Source organism: Salmo trutta, unplaced genomic scaffold, assembly GCF_901001165.1.
Source record: "Salmo trutta unplaced genomic scaffold, fSalTru1.1, whole genome shotgun sequence".
NCBI lineage: Eukaryota > Metazoa > Chordata > Actinopteri > Salmoniformes > Salmonidae > Salmo > Salmo trutta.
In genome coordinates, this window is record NW_021822749.1 from 115,164 (window position 1) to 139,544 (window position 24,381).

General features: G+C 44.2%; 1 protein-coding gene and 1 long non-coding RNA gene across 2 annotated transcripts in view; both read right to left on the reverse strand.

The window, feature by feature from the left end:
- Positions 1 to 342: 342 nt before the first annotated feature.
- Positions 343 to 855, reverse strand: LOC115184154 (uncharacterized). The gene is made up of 2 exons (XR_003874207.1): positions 713 to 855; positions 343 to 431 (listed from the first exon to the last, which is right to left on the reverse strand). It is a non-coding gene; the product is annotated as an uncharacterized LOC115184154 (long non-coding RNA).
- A 4,923-nt stretch (positions 856 to 5,778) lies between these two features.
- Positions 5,779 to 24,381, reverse strand: part of LOC115184144 (glutamate receptor-interacting protein 1) — a 63,658-nt gene continuing 45,055 nt past the window's right edge. Inside the window, exons 10-16 of the mRNA XM_029745134.1 lie at positions 18,673 to 18,835; positions 16,300 to 16,338; positions 13,217 to 13,328; positions 12,152 to 12,187; positions 8,861 to 9,094; positions 7,660 to 7,806; positions 5,779 to 6,396 (exon numbers count right to left, since the gene is read on the reverse strand). Coding sequence (XP_029600994.1) covers positions 6,079 to 6,396; positions 7,660 to 7,806; positions 8,861 to 9,094; positions 12,152 to 12,187; positions 13,217 to 13,328; positions 16,300 to 16,338; positions 18,673 to 18,835 — 1,049 coding nt within the window. The 3' untranslated portion in view covers positions 5,779 to 6,078. The remainder of the gene's footprint in view (positions 6,397 to 7,659; positions 7,807 to 8,860; positions 9,095 to 12,151; positions 12,188 to 13,216; positions 13,329 to 16,299; positions 16,339 to 18,672; positions 18,836 to 24,381) is intronic.

Sequence of the window (24,381 nt, forward strand, 5' to 3'; positions counted from 1 at the left end):
ACCTCAGCCATGTTGTTTTCCCCCACTCTGTAAATCACCTCAGCCATGTTGTTTTCCCCCACTCTGTAAATCACCTCAGCCATGTTGTTTTCCCCCACTCTGTAAATCACCTCAGCCATGTTGTTTTCCCCCACTCTGTAAATCACCTCAGCCATGTTGTTTTTCCCACTCTGTAAATCACCTCAGCCATGTTGTTTTTCCCACTCTGTAAATCACCTCAGCCATGTTGTTTTTCCCACTCTGTAAATCACCTCAGCCATGTTGTGTTTCCCCACTCTGTAAATCACCTCAGCCATGTTGTTTTCCCCCACTCTGTAAATCGCCTCAGCCATGTTGTGTTTCCCCACTCTGTAAATCACCTCAGCCATGTTGTTTTTCCCCACTCTGTAAATCACCTCAGCCATGTTGTTTTTCCCCACTCTGTAAATCACCTCAGCCATGTTGTTTCCCCCACTCTGTAAATCACCTCAGCCATGTTGTTTTTCCCACTCTGTAAATCACCTCAGCCATGTTGTGTTTCCCACTCTGTAAATCACCTCAGCCATGTTGTGTTTCCCACTCTGTAAATCACCTCAGCCATGTTGTTTTTCCCACTCTGTAAATCACCTCAGCCATGTTGTTTTTCCCACTCTGTAAATCACCTCAGCCATGTTGTTTTTCCCCACTCTGTAAATCACCTCAGCCATGTTGTTTTCCCCACTCTGTAAATCACCTCAGCCATGTTGTGTTTCCCACTCTGTAAATCACCTCAGCCATGTTGTTTTTCCCACTCTGTAAATCACCTCAGCCATGTTGTTTTTCCCACTCTGTAAATCACCTCAGCCATGTTGTTTTTCCCACTCTGTAAATCACCTCAGCCATGTTGTTTTTCCCCACTCTGTAAATCACCTCAGCCATGTTGTTTTCCCCACTCTGTAAATCACCTCAGCCATGTTGTTTTTCCCCACTCTGTAAATCACCTCAGCCATGTTGTTTTTCCCCACTCTGTAAATCACCTCAGCCATGTTGTTTTCCCCACTCTGTAAATCACCTCAGCCATGTTGTTTTTCCCCACTCTGTAAATCACCTCAGCCATGTTGTTTTTCCCCACTCTGTAAATCACCTCAGCCATGTTGTTTTTCCCCACTCTGTAAATCATTTTTTATTGTTTCTCTTCTCTCGGCCATACAAAGGTTTACAGCTGGAGGAATTCCCAAAGTTATACATAGACGATAAATATCATGCTACCAAAGTATTAAATTTGTACAAAAATACTTTACAGGTCATAATACCGGTCCATTAGAAATAAAAATACAATTTTTCAGGGACTTAAACAGTGAGTTTGATTCTTTAAATGTATCATACATTGAAAATGGTTGACCCCACTATGGTAATTGGCAGTGTATACTCCAGTATTAACAGAAAAATGACCACTCCACCTGAGCTTTTTTTTTTAAACTCAAGGTTTCGTCTGCATAAGTCCAAAAGCTTGTTCTCTGTAACGTTGAGGTGAATTGTAAAGAAACTAAGGTGCAAATGTCTGCAATGAACTGTATCTGTGGTTAAATAAACCACTGTTTTTTTGACACAGCGATGGCTTGAGATTCAACTGAACTCTAAAAGACAACAATAGTAGCAGTGACTGAAGTAGTCAAATATTACTGTTGGGCTACTACGGTTGAACTGTGTGTAGTCATTTCAGTAGTTGAGTATCCAGTGTATTTGATGTCAGCCATTTCAGTAGTTAAATATCCAGTGTATTGGGAGTTGTCAATGTATAAATACAGTACTTGACAGTGAACATTTGAGACGACATTGCTTTTCCAACGGTCTCTACGGCGTAAGTGAGAGAGATCGTTGCCTAAATGAGAGATTGAGTGGTTGGTTGTATAGTGGGACGGATACTGCTGTTGTACGTGAGCCATTTCAAAATAGTGAGACCATAGAAATAGAAATCCTAGAATGGGATTTCCCCATTTCAAGTCTGATCTAGTTCTATAAGCAAGAGACGGTGTTGTGTGAGCACTGAAGACAAAGGTGACATCACTCGTCAAAAAGCCACTAGTTTACATGAAGTACACGGTTGGGAATATCTGTTTCGTCACAGCCTGCTTTTGAACAGACCTCTGTTTTTTTCTGGTGTAATAGTTTCTTTTTTATGAAGTAAAAATCTACTGGAATTACACCTTGTTACCTTACCTTGTTGCCTTACCTTGTTACCTTACCTTGTTACCTTACCTTGTTGCCTTACCTTGTTGCCTTACCATTATAGGGTAAGACATTACACTGGAGCCTTCAACATACACCTCGCATCTCTCATCATCATCATCATCAAACAAGTGTCATTTTCTATATTACAAATTCTTTGTTATTATTTGAAGCCTTTTGGGGGGCAAACCTCAGAAAAACAATGAACCATACAAAAACATACTTTAAACAACGCCAGTATCACACAGATTAGCATATTAGTTGATATTTACTCAGGTAGGGTACAGGGGTGGTGGGATACAAAATAGAAAAGCTGTTTTGAATTACTTGGGTTATTTTAGATTTTACCTCATGCTTTTTTTCCCCCCTCTCCCCTTAAATCAATGGGTCATTTTGATTGGATGGTAGAAAATAAATCATTAACCTTACTATTCAGGGTGCGATATTAAGGTTGATTTGATATCTGGTTGGTTGGTTTAGATTTTACCTCATGCTTTTTTTCCCCCCTCCCCTTAAATCAATGGGTCATTTTGATTCGACGGTAGAAAATAAATCAGTAACCTTTATATTCAGGGTGTGATATTAAGGTTGATTTGATATCTGGTTGGTTGGCGTTCTTTTCAGAATGTGGTTTTAAAAGGATAAATGACTGCTATAATATGGAAGTAGTTTTTCTAAACCCAGTTTCAGAGCGTTGTTTTAAAAGGATAAGTGACTGCTATAATATGGAAGTAGTTTTTCTAGACCCAGTTTCAGAGCGTTGTTTTAAAAGGATAAATGACTGCTATAATATGGAAGTAGTTTTTCTAGACCCAGTTTTATAGGTGACTCTTCCTAAGTAGTAGGTAGTTTCAGGACCGATGAAACTACCTGCAATGTGCTGTCCAATGTTCTGAAGTAGTAGGACTTTCTCTCTGGGGCCTCCCGCGTGGCTCGGCGGTCTAAGGTACTGCATCGCAGGGCTCGAGGCGTCACTACAGACCCGGGTTCCATCCCAGGATGTGTTACAGGCGGCCGTGACCGGGAGACCCATGAGGCGGCACACGATTGGCCCGGCGTCGTCTGGGTTAGGGGAGGGTTTGGCCCGGCGTCGTCTGGGTTAGGGGAGGGTTTGGCCCGGCGTTGTCTGGGTTAGGGGAGGGTTTGGCCCGGCGTTGTCTGGGTTAGGGGAGGGTTTGGCCCAGCGTTGTCTGGGTTAGGGGAGGGTTTGGCCCAGCGTTGTCTGGGTTAGGGGAGGGTTTGGCCCGGCGTTGTCTGGGTCAGGGGAGGGTTTGGCCCGGCGTTGTCTGGGTTAGGGGAGGGTTTGGCCCGGCGTCGTCTGGGTTAGGGGAGGGTTTGGCCCGGCGTCGTCTGGGTTAGGGGAGGGTTTGGCCCAGCGTCGTCTGGGTTAGGGGAGGGTTTGGCCCGGCGTTGTCTGGGTCAGGGGAGGGTTTGGCCCAGCGTTGTCTGGGTTAGGGGAGGGTTTGGCCCAGCGTTGTCTGGGTTAGGGGAGGGTTTGGCCCGGCAGGGATTTCCTTGTCCCATTGCGCTCTAGCGACTCCTTGTGACGGGTTGGGCGTCTACAAGCTGACTTCGGTTGCCAGTTGTACGGTGTTTCCTCCCACACATTGGTGAGGCTGGCTTCGGGGTTAAGCGAGCAGTGTCTCAACAAGCACTGCGGCTTGCCAGGGTCGTGTTTCGGAGGACGCATGGTTGTCGACCTTCACCTCTCCCTGTACGGGAGTTGCAGCGATGGGGCAAGATTCTAACTACTAATTGGATGTCATAATTAATTTTTTTAAACTCTGTCTCTGGTTCCTGTAACAGCACAGTGTTAGCATACCTATTTCACACATACTGTATGCAAGCAAGTCAGACTCAGGACCACGGAGTCAGTTCTTCCTCCTTGACTAGTGCAGCTGTAAGGAAGCACATTGCATATATTACCTCCTCGTATGGTAAAAAAAACCCATCTCTTCTGCATCTATTTATGAATATAGATCTATGTCCAAATGAAGGATAAGGTGTTTCAGTACCACCACCTTATTATAAGGGAAATGGTGATCCTGTATTCTAGGATTCAGAGAAGTCGCCATTTTGTTTGGGAATTGCAGATTGTATGATTGGTACCATTTTTGTTTCTTTCTAATTGTGTATAGCCTAGATAAAGCTGCTTCTTTATTCTCCTCCCCAAAGCTTTTTAAATCCTTTTCTAAAGGGTTTCATATATTATGCTTCTAGGTCAAGCAGTGAGCTTGGTGACATGCATGGAGAGGAGACGTCACATCACGTCTTGTCTCGGCTGCCAAATGCATTGTGATGAAGCCTAAGGGGACGCCTGACTGTCCTGGTTTCATTTCAACATCCTCCTCCTCAGTCTCGTGTACGAGAGGCAGGACTACAGTTCAGGTTTCAGAAAATAAAGGGACTAACGTTTAAAATATTGTGCTATTTTTTTCAAGTGAAATAGTCTACTTAAAAATCCTTGGGAAGAAGTCAAGACGCAGTACTGATATTTTCTCTGTAAAAACCCTTAGAAATCACTGGGGAGGGACAGAGAGCTAGTGAGACCCAGGTATGACAGATGAAGGGGGACAAGGAGGACAGAGCGAAGCCAAGTGTGAGCGAGAGAGACAAAGAGAGCGAGGGAGGGAGGGAAGGACTCCCTATAATAACTAGATAGAGGGTTTGTATCACTCTGGCCTTGTTTCCGTCACGACGCGACACAGCAGTGGTGGGCGCACACAAACATACACATACAGAGTGGCCAGTCCAGCATCACATGTAAACGTTTCAGCAAATGTTATTGTGTTTTCTTTTTTGTTTTAAACAGAACTGTGTTACTGTCTTATTGTCCAGCTGCAGTAATAAAAAGGAGAGGATCGGTCCGATGGCACTATTGTTTCACTTCATCACTGTTATTATTTTTGTCTCAGGTATTTTCCAAGAGGTCAGTGTGGTCGATGTTGCCTCCATCTTTGTAGTTCTTTGTAGTCTTGGGGTAGAGGTGCGTACCGTACTCAATAGTCCCCAGTGTGAGGGAGGAAGAGGAGGAAACCTCTTGTGATTGTGGCTCATGCTCTGGCTCAGAGGAAGGAGTTTAGTTTTGTCAGTGTGCTTTGACTTAGCGGCCCCGGACCCCACTGTCCACCTAGGAACACTGTCTGTCTGTCTGTGTCCTAAATAGCACCCTATTCCCTAGGTAGTGCACTACTTTTAGCCAGAGCTGTGAGGGGTTAGCCTGCAAAGAGGTTCTGGATAGAAGTAGTGCCCTACACATGCAATAGGGCTCCATTTTAGATTGACCCCTGTCTCATCAGAGTGGTTTTCTACAGTAGCACCAGGGGGAGGATAAGTCAGAAGGGAAGGGAAGGGGAGAGAGAGAGAGCCTTGGGCTTTCAGACCTCCACTCTGATATAAGGTCTTAGTGGGACAGATAGACAGACAGACAGAGAGCCTTGGGCCTTCAGACCTCCAGTCTGATATAAGGTCTTAGTGGGACAGATAGACAGACAGACAGAGAGCCTTGGGCTTTCAGACCTCCACTCTGATATAAGGTCTTAGTGGGACAGATAGACAGACAGACAGACAGACAGACAGACAGAGAGAGCCTTGGGCTTTCAGACCTCCACTCTGATATAAGGTCTTAGTGGGACAGATAGACAGACAGACAGACAGACAGAGAGCCTTGGGCCTTCAGACCTCCAGTCTGATATAAGGTCTTAGTGGGACAGATAGACAGACAGACAGAGAGAGCCTTGGGCCTTCAGACCACCACTCTGATATAAGGTCTTAGTGGGACAGATAGACAGACAGACAGAGAGAGCCTTGGGCCTTCAGACCTCCAGTCTGCTATAAGGTCTTAGTGGGACAGACAGACAGAGAGCTTTGGGCCTTCAGACCTCCAGTCTGCTATAAGGTCTTAGTGGGGTCTCTATCATCTAGCCCAGCCCCGGCCAGCGCCACCCCGATCCCAGTCACCCCGATTCCAGCAGCCATCCTGGATAAGGAATGGTGGTTCTGGGTCGGTGGAGGGCCAGAGAGGCTGTCTCCCGGCTCGGTCCAGTTGATGACAGGCTCCTCGGTGGGTAGCTGGTTCAGTTCTGACTGGGACCCGGTCCTGGAGGAAGCAGGGTTCCTGCTGATCACCAGGTCCAGTTTGTTGCCTGACTCGGCAATCAGAGGGACCACCAGACAGCAGTCGAAGTCTCTGGTCCTCACGTGGTTGATCTGAGAAACCAAAGACAAGGGAAAGAGTTATTTATATTTGGTTTAAAATCTTTGAGGTCCATTGAATTAATGTTTCAACTCAGATGTTACAGAGGCAACAAAAGGAAATGACTTGAGTTAGGAGTTTCCAGCTAGCAAGCACAGATTGGAGGTCCGCGGTGGCAAACGTCTGTTTGACCATCATCGGGTGAGCAGAGGTTTGCCACTATGCTGGTTTATATTTGGTTTAAAAGCTTTGGTTGAAAAGCAAAACAAACCAAAAAAGATGTAATATTTGTATTTCCTGAGGCTGAAAGTTTAACTTCAGGCTTTGCCTCAGAGCGGTTTCCTTTCATTTCAGTTAGAAGCCTACAAGACCAATACATCTACTCTGTTCAAACCTTCAGGTAAACAGTTTGTAAACCCAGTCCTGTCCTTCAAACATGAAGACAGATCACTTAAGTTCTCTCCCTCTGCTCCTGTATACAGCTGATTCATATTTACTGATGTACCCTTAAATTACCCCACAATAAACATACAAGCTGAATAATCTATCGTCTTGGCTATTGGAATAAACTGCAGTTCATTTCCTTGAGCATCTTGTGTTTGTGCTTTTAAAACATTGTCAGTGACTTGATCCAATAAAAGTTGAATAACGTCCCAAGATGACTTCCTCCTGTCAGCAGAATAAATTGGAGTTGAGTTCCTTGTTTGTGCTTTTAAAACAACAACAGTGACCTGAGGAAAGCTGATAAGGAACGACAGTCTCTCTCTCTGAGCAGCGAATAATGAGAGAACCTTTCTTTTCATATGCTAATGACACGTTCACTAGATTGATAGCTTCCCTGGAGAGGGATTCATCTATCCATCAATATGAATCTCTCTGCAAAGTCAGCCTCACTTAGACCAGCGGGAAATTAGGCCAATGTTGTGTATCAATTTGGGCCACAAAAAAAAAAATACAAAAATCATTTGAGGTTTTATGAACTGTGTAGATATGCTCTACTTTAGGGAGCTCTAACTGTAACACCCATATCTACTTCCTACCTTTAGCTACATGTAGGAAATACAAACTATTGGAAAGGTCAAATGATTTTTTATCTAAATGTTGAAAGTGCTTGTGGGTGACGGAGAGAAACAACATGGTGCAGTTTGAGGCCGTGTGGAGGAGAGTGATGCGGGCGCTGGAGATGGGGGTGTGAGCAGGTGGGTCTGGGCAGGGTGATGTTGTGGATGTGTGTGTTCTGCATGAGGAAGCATCTGTGCCCACGTGTGTGTGTGTACCTGTAGCAGCCTGTCGTAGGACTTCAGCCCCCCGACCTCTGCAGGTCCCCCTGGGAGGATGTTGTTGACATAGACACCTTTCTCCAGGAGGCCATCAGACACACTGAAGCCAAAGTCTTCAAGGTCCGACTCCTTCAACAGACTCACCTGCACAATCAATCAATAATGTCCTCAACTATCAATCAATCATTTAACCTGGTATAAATAATGCACTTCAATGATAGACTGGATGACAGGCTGTGTCTACTGACAGCATAACATGATTGATAGACTGGATGACAGGCTGTGTCTACTGACAGCATAACATGATTGATAGACTGGATGACAGGCTGTGTCTACTGACAGCATAACATGATTGATAGACTGGATGACAGGCTGTGTCTACTGACAGCATAACATGATTGATAGACTGGATGCCAGGCTGTGTCTACTGACAGCATAACATGATTGATAGACTGGATGACAGGCTGTGTCTACTGACAGCATAACATGATTGATAGACTGGATGACAGGCTGTGTCTACTGACAGCATAACATGATTGATAGACTGGATGACAGGCTGTGTCTACTGACAGCATAACATGATTGATAGACTGGATGACAGGCTGTGTCTACTGACAGCATAACATGATTGATAGACTGGATGACAGGCTGTGTCTACTGACAGCATAACATGATTGATAGACTGGATGACAGGCTGTGTCTACTGACAGCATAACATGATTGATAGACTGGATGACAGGCTGTGTCTACTGACAGCATAACATGATTGATAGACTGGATGACAGGCTGTGTCTACTGACAGCATAACATGATTGATAGACTGGATGACAGGCTGTGTCGACTGACAGCATAACATGATTGATAGACTGGATGACAGGCTGTGTCTGCTGACAGCATAACATGATTGATAGACTGGATGACAGGCTGTGTCTGATGACAGTCATAACATGATTGATAGACTGGATGACAGGCTGTGTCTGATGACAGTCATAGCATGTCAGTACCAGAGCTTCATCATAAATGAAGTTGTCAAACAGCTCAAGTTGAAGACACACACACACTTAAGATGCGTCAGCCCTTTCTTACCTTCTCAGGGTTTTTAACCCCTCTGACGTTCCATGAAATGAAGTGATGTAAACAGTGTAAAGCAGCAGTACTCTGGCCCTGGAGGGCCTTGGTGGTGTTTTATCATCGTTACCTTGTGCAGCTCCACTGGGGTGGGCGACATGACGTCATTCATCTCCTGTTTCATCTTCCTCATGGCGAAGGCCTTGCGCCCCCCGTCGCTGGGCAGGGTGTTGGAGCGTGAGGACTGGTTGTACTGCGGCCGGGCAGCGCTGCGCTCCTGGAAGCTGGCCTGCCGACCCAGGTGGCTCCTCAGAGGAGCAGGGTCATGGTTCAGACTCAGACTGCTGCCTGACATAATGGTGGCCTGGAGGGGGATGGGGGGAGGAGACAACGGGGGAGGAGATGAGGGAGGGGACCGAGAGAAAAGAGAGAGGAGGAGAGGGAGGAGATGGGGGAGGGAGAGAGGGAAGGGAGGAGAGGGGGAGATGGAGAGGAGGGAGGGAGAGAGAGAGAGAAGAGAGAGGGCGAGACGGAGGAGATGAAGGAGGGGGAGGAGAGGGGAAATGAGAGGAGAGAGAGGAAGGGGAGAGGGAAGGGGAGAGGCCAGAGAGGGAGAAAAGGGGTGATGAACTTCCAAAGTGAGATATGAAGTACAAGGTACGCTCATGGACATGAGAATTGTTCCAGGTGTAGAATGTGTTCAAGCAGTATATCAAAGAGAAATGGTTTGATTGTAGAATAATAACATAGAAAGTTCCTGTTAGAAGAGATGGTCGGCTCATCATCATCACGACCCAATAAACAAACAAACAAAGACTGAAAAACTTCAAAACCCAAGACGCCTTGCAGCAACTGTCCCATCATGCTTTGCTCACACCGCCATGCCCATCGCCACATCATCATCATCACCACTCCTCCCTCTGATTGGACAGTAATGAGTGATGTCACTCAAACCTGATGTTTGTGACAAACAAATGAAACTGAACACTGTTTCACCCAAGCTGATGCATAGAGGTGTTGCAGAAACAGAAAGAGTTTGGCAAACAACACACTGTCAGTCTCCATGCACCAAGACACAAGGTACAGCGCTTTGACTCGAAATGGAAGATGTGTGATTCATTCCAACATACAATTTGCCAGTTTTCATGTTGACAAATGCAAAATGCTCTTCACTGCTGACATGAATGAACAGACATGTTCATTTACAGCGAATGAGGAGCCACAGGGTATATTCAGTCCAAGTTGAGGTGACATTTAATTCAGTCAAGCCTCTTTGATTTAATGTCTCCAAACTGAAACCATAATTATTTCTCTTCATTCCAAACTAACCTCTGTGATTCACACGGTGTTACTTACTTCCTGCATTGACACTTCATTTCAAGGTTCATTTACAATGTATTGCTGAGCGCCAACACACCTCCAGGCAGCACAACGGATGCATCCCAAATGGCCCACTATTCCCTTCATAGTACAGGGCCCATGTAGTGTATAATATAGGGACTAGGGCCCATGTAGTGTATAATATAGGGACTAGGGCCCATGTAGTGGATAATATAGGGAATAGGGCCCATGTAGTGTATAATATAGGGACTAGGGCCCATGTAGTGGATAATATAGGGAATAGGGCCATTGTAGTGGATAATATAGGGAATAGGGCCCATGTAGTGTATAATATAGGGAATAGGGCACATGTAGTGTATAATATAGGGAATAGGGCACATGTAGTGTATAATATAGGGAATAGGGCCCATGTAGTGTATAATATAGGGAATAGGGCCCATGTAGTGTATAATATAGGGAATAGGGCCCATATAGTGTATAATATAGGGAATAGGGTGCCATGTAGTGTATAATATAGGGAATAGGGCCCATGTAGTGGACAATATAGAGAATAGGGCCAATGTAGTGTATAATATAGGGAATAGGGTGCCATGTAGTGTATAATATAGGGAATAGGGCCCATGTAGTGTATAATATAGGGAATAGGGCCCACGTAGTGGATAATATAGGGAATAGGGCCCACGTAGTGTATAATATAGGGAATAGGGCCCACGTAGTGGATAATATAGGGAATAGGGTGCCATGTAGTGTATAATATAGGGAATAGGGCCCACGTAGTGGATAATATAGGGAATAGGGCCCATGTAGTGGATAATATAGGGAATAGGGCCCATGTAGTGGATAATATAGGGAATAGGGTGCCATGTAGTGTATAATATAGGGAATAGGGCCCATGTAGTGTATAATATATTGAATAGGGTGCCATGTAGTGTATAATATATTCGCTAGCGAGTCTGACTCACAATCAAGGATATTTCAACCTTGACAAATTCGTTTTACAAAGGGAAAAAATGTGTACGGTTGCCTCTACGTGAAAATGAACGTTGCATTAAATACACAAGGATATATTTGCAGTTAGATTGTCCTATGTGTCTAGGCTTCCCTTGAGGACAGACCAGGGAGTGTTCAGCCTGTGGTTGGCCGTGGTTCTATAACCAGGGTAGATGGTCCTCTATGGATGTCCGACCATAGAGTCAGGGTTTGAATCTATAACCAGGGTAGATGGTCCTCTATGGATGTCCGACCATAGAGTCAGGGTTTGAATCTATAACCAGGGTAGATGGTCCTCTATGGATGTCCGACCATAGAGTCAGGGTTTGAATCTATAACCAGGGTAGATGGACCTCTATGGATGTCCGACCATAGAGTCAGGATTTGAATCTATAACCAGGGTAGATGGACCTCTATGGATGTCCGACCATAGAGTCAGGGTTTGAATCTATAACCAGAGTAGATGGTCCTCTATGGATGTCCGACCATAGAGACAGGGTTTGAATGCACCCCCAGGATCTGAGACAAGCTGCTGGTGATCATCAGAGGCTACACAACACCACCCGCAGCCCACTAGCATGAGAGAGAGAACAAGAGAGAGAGAGGACAAGAGAGAGAGAACAAGAGAGAGAACAAGAGAGAGAACAAGAGAAAGAGAAAGAGAAAGAGAGAGAGAAAGAGTGACAGAGAGTGAAAAAGAGTGTGCGAAAGAGAGAGAAAGAGAGTGAGAGAGAGAGGGAGAATGAGAGAGTGAGAGAGAGAGAGAGAGAGAGAACAAGAGAGAGAGAACAAGAGAGAGCAAGAGAGTGAGAGAGAGAGAAAGAGAGTGAAATAGAGTGTGTGAAAGAGAGAGAAAGAGGGAGAATGAGAGAGTGAAAGAGAGAAAGAGAGAGAGAGAGCGAAAGAGAGAGAGAGAGCGAGAGAGAGAGAGAGAGAGAGAGAGAGAGAGAGAGAGAGAGAGAGAGAGAGAGAGAGAGAGAGAGAGAGAGAGAGAGGGGGGGGGGGGGGGGCAGCAGTACAGGGACAGCACCAGGGTGCCACAGTGTCAGCTACAAGCAGAGAGGAAGCCCCAAAAAGGAAAAGGGTGTACCAAGTTTCTCTTATTCAGAAGCCTGTCTGGCTCGTCCTGGAAAGAGAAGGAGTGGTTACACACATCAACAGGAAGTGACATCATGCAATTGAAAAAAGAGAACTCCAAAACAAGAAGTGGAAGGGATAGGGACAGAAGAGGTGAAAGGTGAGAGCTTTTCTTCACCAATATGTTACTGTATAAGCAACTGGTCCAGAAGATAGGTAGGTTTGTCAGTGTTGTGTTTGTATTGTACTGTGATGAATGAAACTGTACATGTCCTCAGCCATTTTAAATCTACTGTGATGAATAAAACTGTACATGTCCTCAGCCATTTTAAATCTACTGTGATGAATAAAACTGTACATGTCCTCAGCCATTTTAAATCTACTGTGATGAATGAAACTGTACATGTCCTCAGCCATTTTAAATCTACTGTGATGAATGAAACTGTACATGTCCTCAGCCATTTTAAATCTACTGTGATGAATGAAACTGTACATGTCCTCAGCCATTTTAAATCTACTGTGATGAATAAAACTGTACATGTCCTCAGCCATTTTAAATCTACTGTGATGAATGAAACTGTACATGTCCTCAGCCATTTTAAATCTACTGTGATGAATGAAACTGTACATGTCCTCAGCCATTTTAAATCTACTGTGATGAATGAAACTGTACATGTCCTCAGCCATTTTAAATCTACTGTGATGAATGAAACTGTACATGTCCTCAGCCATTTTAAATCTACTGTGATGAATGAAACTGTACATGTCCTCAGCCATTTTAAATCTACTGTGATGAATGAAACTGTACATGTCCTCAGCCATTTTAAATCTACTGTGATGAATGAAACTGTACATGTCCTCAGCCATTTTAAATCTACTGTGATGAATGAAACTGTACATGTCCTCAGCCATTTTAAATCTACTGTGATGAATGAAACTGTAGATGCCAGACTGGCCGTAGGTCTCCAGATCTTCCAGGGCCTGAGACCAGAAGTTCTCTTCCTGGTCCGGCTCGGTTAGCATTGTACTGTGATGAATGAAACTGTACATGTATTCGGCCATTTTGGCTCCATGTTACCTCCAGTTCCCTCAGGATGCCAGACTGGCCGCAGGTCTCTAGATCTTCAAGGGCCTGAGACCAGAAGTTCTCTTCCTGGTCCGGCTCGGTCCCGTCATGACCCACAGTGAACCTGGAGGGGGGAAAAGGTCAGAGGTTAACACCCCCAGTCAGCCAATCAGTGAGCAGTCAGGGCAAGCCACCACACTGATGAGGGCTGGTGACCACAACGTGTGGGCAGGGTGTCAATGGGCTGTGCAGGCAGAGAGAGTGGAACAGTAAGTAGCTAGGTAGCTAGGTAGCTAGGTAGGTAGGTAGCTAGGTAGGTAGGTAGCTAGGTAGGTAGGTAGCTAGGTAGGTAGGTAGGTAGGTAGGTAGGTAGGTAGGTAGGTAGGTACATACAGTTGAAGTCGGAAGTTTACATACACTTAGGTTGGAGTCATTAAAAATAATTTTTCAACCACTCCACACATTTCTTGTTAAAAAACTATAGTTTTGGCAAGTTGGTTAGGACATCTACTTTGTGCATGACACAAGTCATTTTTCCAACAATTGTTTACAGACAGATTATTTCACTTATAATTCACTGTATCACAATTCCAGTGGGTCAGAAGTTTACATACACTAAGTTGACTGTGTCTTTAAACAGCTTGGAAAATTCCAGAAAATGATGTCATGGCTTTAGAAGCTTTTGATAGGCTAATTGACAACATTTGAGTCAATTGTAGGTGTATTTGTGGATGTATTTCAAGGCCTACCTTCAAACCTTGCTTGACATCATGGGAAAATCAAAAGAAATCAGCCAAGACCTCAGAAAAAAATGATAGACCTCCCCAAGTCTGGTTCATCCTTGGGAGCAATTTCCAAACACCTGAAGGTACCACGTTCATCTGTACAAACAATAGTACACAAGTATAAACACCATGGGACCACGCAGCCGTCATACCGCTCAGGAAGGAGACGCGTTCTGTCTCCTAGAGATGAGCGTACTTTTGTGCGAAAAGTGTGAATTAATCCCAGAACAACAGCAAAGGACCTTGTGAAGATGCTGGAGGAAACGGGTACAAAAGTATCTATATCCACAGTAAAACGAGTCCTATATCGGCATAACCTGAAAGTCCACACAGCAAGGAAGAAGCCAATGCTCCAAAACCGCCATAAAAAGCCAGACTACGGTTTGCAACTGCACATGGGGACAAAGATCGTACTTTTTGGAGAAATGTCCTCTGGTCTGATGAAACAAAAATAGAACTGTTTGGCCATAATGAGCATCGTTATGTTTAGAGGAAAAAGGGGAATGCTTTCAAGCCGAAGAACACCATCCCAACCGTGAAGCACAGGGGTGGCAGCATCATGTTGTGGGGGTGCTTTACTGCAGGAGGGACTGGTGCACTTCATAAAATAGATGGCATCATGAGGCAAGAAAATGATGTATATTGAAGCAACATCTCAAGACATCAGTTAGGAGGTTAAAGCTTGGTCGCAAAGGGTCTTCCAAAAGGACAATGACCCCAAGCATACTTCCAAAGTTGTGGCAAATTGGCTTAAGGACAACAAAGTCAAGGTATTGGAGTGGCCATCACAAAGCCCTGACCTCAATCCTATAGAAAATTTGTGTGCAGAACTAAAAAAGTGTGTGCGAGCAAGGAGGCCTACAAACCTGACTCAATTACACAAGCTCTGTCAGGAGGAATGGGCCAAAATTCACCCAACGTATTGTGGGAAGCTTGTGGAAGGCTACCTGAAATGTTTGACCCAAGTAAAACAATTTAAAGGCAATCTAACCAAATATTAATTGAGTGTATGTAAACTTCTGACCCACTGGGAATGTGATTAAATAAATAAAAGCTGAAATAAATCAATCATTCTCTCTACTATTATTCTGACATTTCACATTCTTAAAATAAAGTGGTGATTCTAACTGACATAAAACAGGGATTTTTTGCTAAGATTAAATTGTGAAAAGCTGAGTTTAAATGTATTTGGCTAAGGTGTATGTAAACTTCTGACTTCAACTGTAGATAGCTAGGTAGGTAGGTAGCTAGATTGGTAAGTAAGTAGGTAGGTCGGTAGCTAGATTGGTAAGTAAGTAGGTAGGTCGGTAGCTAGGTAGCTAGGTAGGTAGATAGGTAGGTAGGTATGTACATAGGTAGCTAGGTAGGTAAGTAGGTACTGTATGTAGGTTCTGTAGGTAGGTAGGTAGGTAGGTAGGTAGGTAGGTAGGTAGGTAGGTATGTGGCTGGGTAGGTAGGTAGGTAGGTAGGTAGGTAGGTAGGTAGGTAGGTATGTGGCTAGGTAGGTAGGTAGGTAGGTAGGTATGTGGCTAGGTAGGTAGGTAGGTAGGTAGGTAGGTAGGTAGGTAGGTAGGTAGGTAGGTAGGTAGGTAGGTAGGTAGGTAGGTAGGTAGGTAGGTAGGTAGGTACTGTATGTATGTAGGTAGGTAGGTAGGTAGGTAGGATTGTAGGTAGGTATTGTATGTAGGTAGGTAGGTAGGTAGGTAGGTAGGTAGGTAGGTAGGTACTGTATGTATGTAGGTAGGTAGGTAGGTAGGTAGGTAGGTAGGATTGTAGGTAGGTACTGTATGTAGGTAGGTAGGTAGGTAGAAGAGGGCTGAGATATAGACACAAACAGAGAGGAGATAACACACCCCCAGACAGTTTGGACACAAGGAGATGGATGTGCCATGCTGGACCAAGGGCTGGGAGATCCAGCTGAGAGGTGTGTTTCAGAGACAGTTTGTTGTGGCTAACGGGAGCGACCAGTAGGGGGTTAGGATTTCAGTTGGTTTGGGTTGAGAACGTTAGTGGTGGGACGGAACAGCCCTGCCTTTGGCATTCAGGTGAAGGTGGGATCAGGTGTTGGGGTACAGGTGAGTGTGTGTTGTGTTGAGGTTAGGAGAGAGACAAGGTGGCTTGCTTGGTTTAAGTGGGAGACTGGGAGGTTTCAGTGAGAGGATTGGGTTTGGGTTGGTTTGAGAACATTAGCGGTGTGAGGGTACATTCTTGCCCTGTGCCACCCAGGTTAGGGTTAGGTGAGGTTAGGGTTGGGTTGGTTGGTTTGAGAACTAAAGGGGTGTAAGGAGACAGCCCTGCCGTGTGCCTCACCTGCTGTCAGTGATTAGGCCGGTGGGCAGAGTAGAAGCTCTGTCAAACGTTAAGGAAGAGAGGTATTTCAATCAACAATATTTCAAGAACACCAACACACCAATTTGATTCCGTTTCAAACCCTTTTCTGATGACGGTTAATTGATGAACAATTCAGGTGAATCTCTGTACCTTCTTGATGATCATCTTTGAGCAATAGAGGAGAATCCCCCCCCCCCGATAGAGGAGAACCCCCCCTCAATAGAGGAGAATCCCCCCCCAATAGAGGAGAACCCCCCCTCAATAGAGGAGAATCCCCCCCAATAGAGGAGAACCCCCCCTCAATAGAGGAGAATCCCCCCCCAATAGAGGAGAACCCCCCCTCAATAGAGGAGAACCCCCCCCCCCTCAATAGAGGAGAATCCCCCCCCCGATAGAGGAGAACCCCCCCCCCTCAATAGAGGAGAATCCCCCCCCCAATAGAGGAGAACCCCCCCTCAATAGAGGAGAACCCCCCCTCAATAGAGGAGAATCCCCCCCCCAATAGAGGAGAATCCCCCCCCCTCAGAGATACACACTAGTTATGAACCAGGAACATGTATCCATTAACACACTAGTTATGAACCAGGAACATGTATCTATTAACACACTAGTTATGAACCAGGAACATGTATCCATTAACACACTAGTTATGAACCAGGAACATGTATCTATTAACACACTAGTTATGAACCAGGAACATGTATCCATTAACACACTAGTTATGAACCAGGAACATGTATCTATTAACACACTAGTTATGAACCAGGAACATGTATCCATTAACACACTAGTTATGAACCAGGAACATGGATCCATTAACACACTAGTTACAGTATGAACCAGGAACATGTATCCATTAACACACTAGTTATGAACCAGGAACATGTATCCATTAACACACTAGTTATGAACCAGGAACATGTATCTATTAACACACTAGTTATGAACCAGGAACATGTATCCATTAACACACTAGTTATGAACCAGGAACATGTATCCATTAACACACTAGTTATGAACCAGGAACATGTATCCATTAACACACTAGTTACAGTATGAACCAGGTACATGTATCTATTAATACACTAGTTATGAACCAGGAACATGTATCCATTAACACACTAGTTATGAACCAGGAACATGTATCTATTAATACACTAGTTATGAACCAGGAACATGGATCCATTAACACACTAGTTACAGTATGAACCAGGAACATGTATCCATTAACACACTAGTTATGAACCAGGAACATGTATCCATTAACACACTAGTTATGAACCAGGAACATGTATCCATTAACACACTAGTTATGAACCAGGAACATGTATCTATTAACACACTAGTTATGAACCAGGAACATGTATCCATTAACACACTAGTTATGAACCAGGAACATGTATCCATTAACACACTAGTTATGAACCAGGAACATGTATCCATTAACACACTAGTTATGAACCAGGAACATGTATCTATTAACACACTAGTTATGAACCAGGAACATGTATCCATTAGGTCATGTGAGGTGTTATTCTGTCCTATTCCTTGTGGAATGTCTGTTGTTGTTTTTGTGGATGTGATTCTTCTGCAAAACCAATATCCCCCCTTAGGGATCAATACACTATTCTACCACGAGACCTATTTGACCAGGGCTCAAAGGGAATTCTGTAAGGGCGCTTTGCTTTCATTTACACTTGAATCTCTTTGAAGATTTCAATACTGCCTAAAGTGATTGTTTTTCCACTGTGCTAAGTCTCATCCTCAGCTATGATTATTCTCCATTGGATACCAAGCTATCACTTTAGCCCTGATATGTTCCATAAAGAACTAGATTAACTGAGGGTACATCTGAGGCCAGAGGGGAAACTATAAACAGGAACAGAGAACAGCTTTGATAGTACAGAAACTTTGATAAGCTTTGATATCAGTCCACAGGAAGAAGAACAAATCTGTGTTCTGTACTTCCTGTCCCCTTTTGTACTTTATTCCTAAGCTTCTAAAAGGGATTTCTGATAGAAGATATGCTAATGACTGAATTATAAAGAGCTTCTTTATCAAACACAAACAGCTGTTAGCCAAGGTCAAGTTCAAATAGCAGCTGTATTATCAGTAGTATGTACACATACTAGTAATATTTCACTAATAATACTTTAAAGTTGTAGTGTTTCTGGGCTGCCATTGTGTACGGTGTGTGTGTGTATGTTTACCGGCAGGGAACTCAGAACAATCACTGAAACATGACTGAGGTGTTTGACAGTGGGTTGCAAGATAAAGGGCCAGTGGTGGTGTTGCTGAGAGGTCAAGGGTTAGAGGTTCAGAGGTTAAAGGTGAGAACAGGGTTGAATGTACCCGCCGGCGGTGGGTCTGTCCCATTCGTCATCGCTGAGGCCCAGGTCTGCCAGGATGTTGTGTCTCTGGCGGGTGCTGACGGGGGACAGGCTGCCTTGGCTGGGCTTGGCGTTCCTCCACTCATGGCTGTGGAAGCTGTAGCCAGACGCCTGGAAACCTGGGGCTGGGATGGGACACATACACACACGACAAGACGATGTTAGCCCACTGAGCTAAAGTCTAGAGCTAACAGTCTTTCAGGTATCAGGCAAGTTTCCTCCTCACATGAGCATAGTTCAGTCAAAACCCTCCATTACATCTCCACTGTATGTACCTGTCGTGCTACAGCCACTCACTGGTGATAATGTAGTACAACACCTTGCTGAACGGACCTTCCTGTCACTGAACATTTTTCCTGTAGAACTAGTTGGTCCATATGAATTGAGTGTTAGAGTGTGTGTGGAATTCTCTCTCTCTCTCTCTCTCTCTCTCTGTCTCTCTCTCTCTCTCTCTCTCTCAATTCAATTCAATTGACTTTATTGACATGGCAAGTTTATTATTACTTACATTGTCAAAGTATACATATCGAAAAATAAAATTAAAATTAAAATATATATTTATATATATATAATATATATATATATATTTATATATAAATAAATGGTGGGACCAACATCAATAACAATAGTAGTAGTGGACATGGGATTACTATTAATATTAATCAGAACAACAATACATTAAAGTGATGGTAGTAGACCAGTGTCAACATGACTGAGAAGACACATGATGTGGTATGAAAGACAAAAATATTATCCACATTACATTGCACTTTTCACTGGCTGTCCCTCAGGTTGTGGCAGGAGGACACATATTTGGCTGCCAAAACTGCACATTTTGGCTTTTTCACCCAATAAATATTAGATTTTGTCTTCATCTTTTATAGTTTCAAATTCTTTGTATTGAATGATAATTTTGGGAAAGAAATATTCTCTTAGGTCTGAGTATTTGTCACAGTGTAATAGGAAATGCAGCTCTGTCTCTACCTCTCCCCTGGAGCAGAGTGAGCACAGCCTTTCCTCTCTGGGCAGCCAGGTTTGTCTGTGACGACCTGTCTCTATAGACAGACTGTCCTCTCTGGGCAGCCAGGTTTGTCTGTGACGACCTGTCTCTATAGACAGACTGTCCTCTCTGGGCAGCCAGGTTTGTCTGTGACGACCGGTCTCTATAGCCAGACTGTGCTCACTGAGTCTGTACCTGATCAGTGTTTTCCTCAGTTTTCTATCAGTCACAGTGGTCAGATAGTCTGCCACCATGTACTGTCTGTTTAGAGACAAATAGCATTGAAGTTTACTTAGATTTTTTGTGGTGTCTTTCCAATAGGTGATATATTTTTCTTTTTGTTTTGTGATGATTTGGTTGGGCCAGATGTGCTGTCCTGAGGCTCTATGGGGTTGGTTTGGCTTAGTGAACTGAGCCTCAGAACCAGCTGGCTGAGGGGACTCTACTCTTGTTTCATCTCTTGACATTGTAGAGCTGTGTGATGGAATGTTTTGGGGGCACTTGTTTTTAGATGGTTGTACAATTTGATGTCTCTTTTTTCTATTTGAATGAGGTGGGGGCTTTGGCCCATTTCTGCTCTACATGCGTTATTTTGAGTTTTTCTTTGCACTTGTAATACAGTCTTGCAAAACTCCGCATGCAGTATTTCGATTTGATGTTTGTCCCATTTGGTAAATTCATTATTAGAGATTGGACCCCATACTTCACTGCCATATAGAGCAATTGGTTCTATAACTGATTGGAACATTTTGAGCCAGATTCTAATTGGAATTTTGATTTTGATGTTCCTTTTAATGGCATAGAATGCTCTTCTTGCTGTGTCTCTCAGCTCCTTCACAGCCATGTGAAAGCTACCTGTGTTGCTGGTATTTAGTCCTAGATATGTGTCGTTTTTGGTGTGTTCTAATAGAACTGTGTCCAAATATAATTTATATTTGTCATCCTGATTTCCAGACCTTTTTTGGAATATCCTTATATTTGTTTTTTTTAGGTTAACGGTCAGAGCCCAGACAGAACCTGTGGTTAACGGTCAGAGCCCACGTCTGACAGAACCTGTGGTTAACGGTCAGAGTCCAGGTCTAACAGAACCTGTGGTTAACGGTCAGAGCCCAGGTCTGACAGAACCTGTGGTTAACGGTCAGAGCCCACGTCTGACAGAACCTGTGATTAACGGTCAGAGCCCACGTCTGACAGAACCTGTGGTTAACGGTCAGAGTCCAGGTCTGACAGAACCTGTGGTTAACGGTCAGAGCCCAGGTCTAACAGAACCTGTGGTTAACGGTCAGAGCCCAGGTCTGACAGAACCTGTGGTTAACGGTCAGAGCCCAGACAGAACCTGTGGTTAATGGTCAGAGTCCAGGTCTGACAGAACCTGTGGTTAACGGTCAGAGCCCAGGTCTGACAGAACCTGTGATTAACGGTCAGAGCCCACGTCTGACAGAACCTGTGGTTAACGGTCAGAGTCCAGGTCTAACAGAACCTGTGGTTAACGGTCAGAGCCCAGGTCTGACAGAACCTGTGGTTAACGGTCAGAGCCCACGTCTGACAGAACCTGTGGTTAATGGTCAGAGTCCAGGTCTGACAGAACCTGTGGTTAACGGTCAGAGCCCAGGTCTGACAGAACCTGTGATTAACGGTCAGAGCCCACGTCTGACAGAACCTGTGGTTAACGGTCAGAGTCCAGGTCTGACAGAACCTGTGGTTAACGGTCAGAGCCCAGGTCTAACAGAACCTGTGGTTAACGGTCAGAGCCCAGGTCTGACAGAACCTGTGGTTAACGGTCAGAGCCCAGACAGAACCTGTGGTTAATGGTCAGAGTCCAGGTCTGACAGAACCTGTGGTTAACGGTCAGAGCCCAGGTCTGACAGAACCTGTGATTAACGGTCAGAGCCCACGTCTGACAGAACCTGTGGTTAACGGTCAGAGTCCAGGTCTGACAGAACCTGTGGTTAACGGTCAGAGCCCAGGTCTGACAGAACCTGTGGTTAACGGTCAGAGCCCAGGTCTAACAGAACCTGTGGTTAACGGTCAGAGCCCAGGTCTGACAGAACCTGTGGTTAACGGTCAGAGCCCAGACAGAACCTGTGGTTAACGGTCAGAGCCCAGGTCTGACAGAACCTGTGATTAACGGTCAGAGCCCAGGTCAGACAGAACCTGTGATTAACGGTCAGAGCCCAGGTCTGACAGAACCTGTGATTAACGGTCAGAGCCCAGGTCTGACAGAACCTGTGATTAACGGTCAGAGCCCAGACAGAACCTGTGATGAACGGTCAGAGCCCAGGTCTAATAGAACCTGTGGTTAACGGTCAGAGCCCAGGTCTAACAGAACCTGTGGTTAACGGTCAGAGCCCAGGTCTGACAGAACCTGTGGTTAACGGTCAGAGCCCAGGTCTGACAGAACCTGTGGTTAACGGTCAGAACCCAGACAGAACCTGTGATTAACGGTCAGAGCCCAGGTCTGACAGAACCTGTGATTAACGGTCAGAGCCCAGACAGAACCTGTGGTTAACGGTCAGAGCCCAGGTCTAACAGAACCTGTGATTAACGGTCAGAGCCCAGGTCTAACAGAACCTGTGGTTAACGGTCAGAGCCCAGGTCAGACAGAACCTGTAATTAACGGTCAGAGCCCAGACAGAACCTGTGGTTAACGGTCAGAGCCCAGTTCTGACAGAACCTGTGAAGACGATCTAGGTGCTGCTGTAGCCCCTCTTTAGTGGGAGACAGCAGCACCAGGTCATCTGCGTACAGCAGACACTTCAGTGTTGTGCAGGGTGAGACCAGGTGCTGCCGATTCTTCTAATGTTTTTGCCAAGTAATTAATGTAGATGTTAAATAGTGTTGGACTTATTGGACAGCCCTGTTTCACTCCCCGTCCCTGAGAGAAGAAGTCTGTTTGCTTGTTGCCAATTTTAACCGCACATTTGTTTTTACTGTACATTGATTTAATAACATCATATGTTTTCCCTCCAATAACTTTCTATTAGTTTATAAAAAGACCTTTGTGCCAAATTGAATCAAATGCTTTCTTGAAATCTACAAAACACGAGTAGATTTTGCCTTTGTTTTGGTTTACTTGTTTGTCAATTAGAGTGTGGAGGGTGGAAATGTGGTCTGTTGTACGATAATTTTTTTGAAATCCAATCTGGCTTCTGCTCAGGACGTTGTGTTTGTCAAGGAAGTGATGCAGTCTGCTATTTATGATACTGCAGAGAATTTCCCCCAAGTTGCTGTTAACACAAATTCCTCTGTAATTATTTGGGTCAAATTTGTCTCCATTTTTATAGATTGGTGTGATCAATCCCTGGTTCCAAATATCAGGGAAAATACCTGCAGTGAGGATAATGTTGAAGAGTCTGAGTACAGCCAATTTATATTTGTTGTCTGTATATTTGATAATTTCATTTAAAATACCATCAGCACCACAGACCTTTTTAGGTTGGAGAGTGTGTAGTTTTTCCAATAATTCTTCTTCTGTAATTGGGGTATCCACAGGATTCTGATAGTCTTTGACTGCTGATTCAAGGATTTGTAATTGTTCTTGTATATCTTTTTGTTCTGGGCTCTTTGTTATATCGCTGTAGAGGTTTTCAAAGTGATTTATCCACATATCCCCAGTTTGGACAGCCAATTCCTCCTGATGAGGTTTGTTTAATTTATTCCAACTCTCCCAGAAGTGGTTTGATTCTATGGATTCTTCAATTCCATCCAGCTGATTTCTAATGTGCTGTTCCTTTTTGGTTCTTAGGGTGTGTTTGTATTGCTTCAGTGTTTCCCCATATTGAAGGTGTATATTTTTATTGTCTGGTTCTCTGTGTTTTTGATTAGATATATCCCTCAATGACTTTCTTAGATTTTTGCAATCATTATCAAACCATTTTTCATTATCTGTTATTTCTGTTTTTCTTCTTATGCTTCTTTAGATTAGTCTAATTTGTCAAATATAAAGTTTATGTTCCAAACAGCCAAATTTACACCTTCATTGCTGAAGGAGAATGTTGCTGTTTGCTCTCCCTGAGCAGGACCACCTCCCCCCTCCAGTCTGGTGAACTCATCCCTCATGGTATCCATGGTGGTGAGGAGGACCACCTCCCCCCTCCAGTCTGGTGAACTCATCCCTCATGGCAGCCATGGCAGCTTGTTAGTCTGCTGGCTAGGTCTTTGTTGTGTAGCTAGCTAGCTAGAGTCAAAGCTTCTTAACTTGAGGTGCAAAGTTACTTTTTTTCTATTCTGAATGAATAGAGTTGTTGTTCATCACTTCTTGTCTGGAATTCTTTTTCGATTAGAGTGTTTATCTCATTCTAAAAACCAAAAAATATGAATATATCAGGAGCTCATGTTGAGCATGACTCCCTCTCTCTCTCTCAATTTCAATTCAATTCAATTCAATTTGCTTTATTGGCATGACGTAACAATGTACATATTGCCAAAGCTTATTTAGGATATTTACAATATGAAAATAATGAGAATCAAAATTGTCAACGGGACAACAGTAACAACAATAACCAAGGGTCAAAATAACCATACATTCAACAATAACAATAAGCATACAGTAGAGGACATGTGCAGGTTGATTGGTCTGTCAGACACTGTCCCTCATCTTATGGCTGCCAACCCACAGCTCTGAGTCCTCCCCCAACAGGACGGGTAGCCTACTCTCATAAGAGAGGTCCT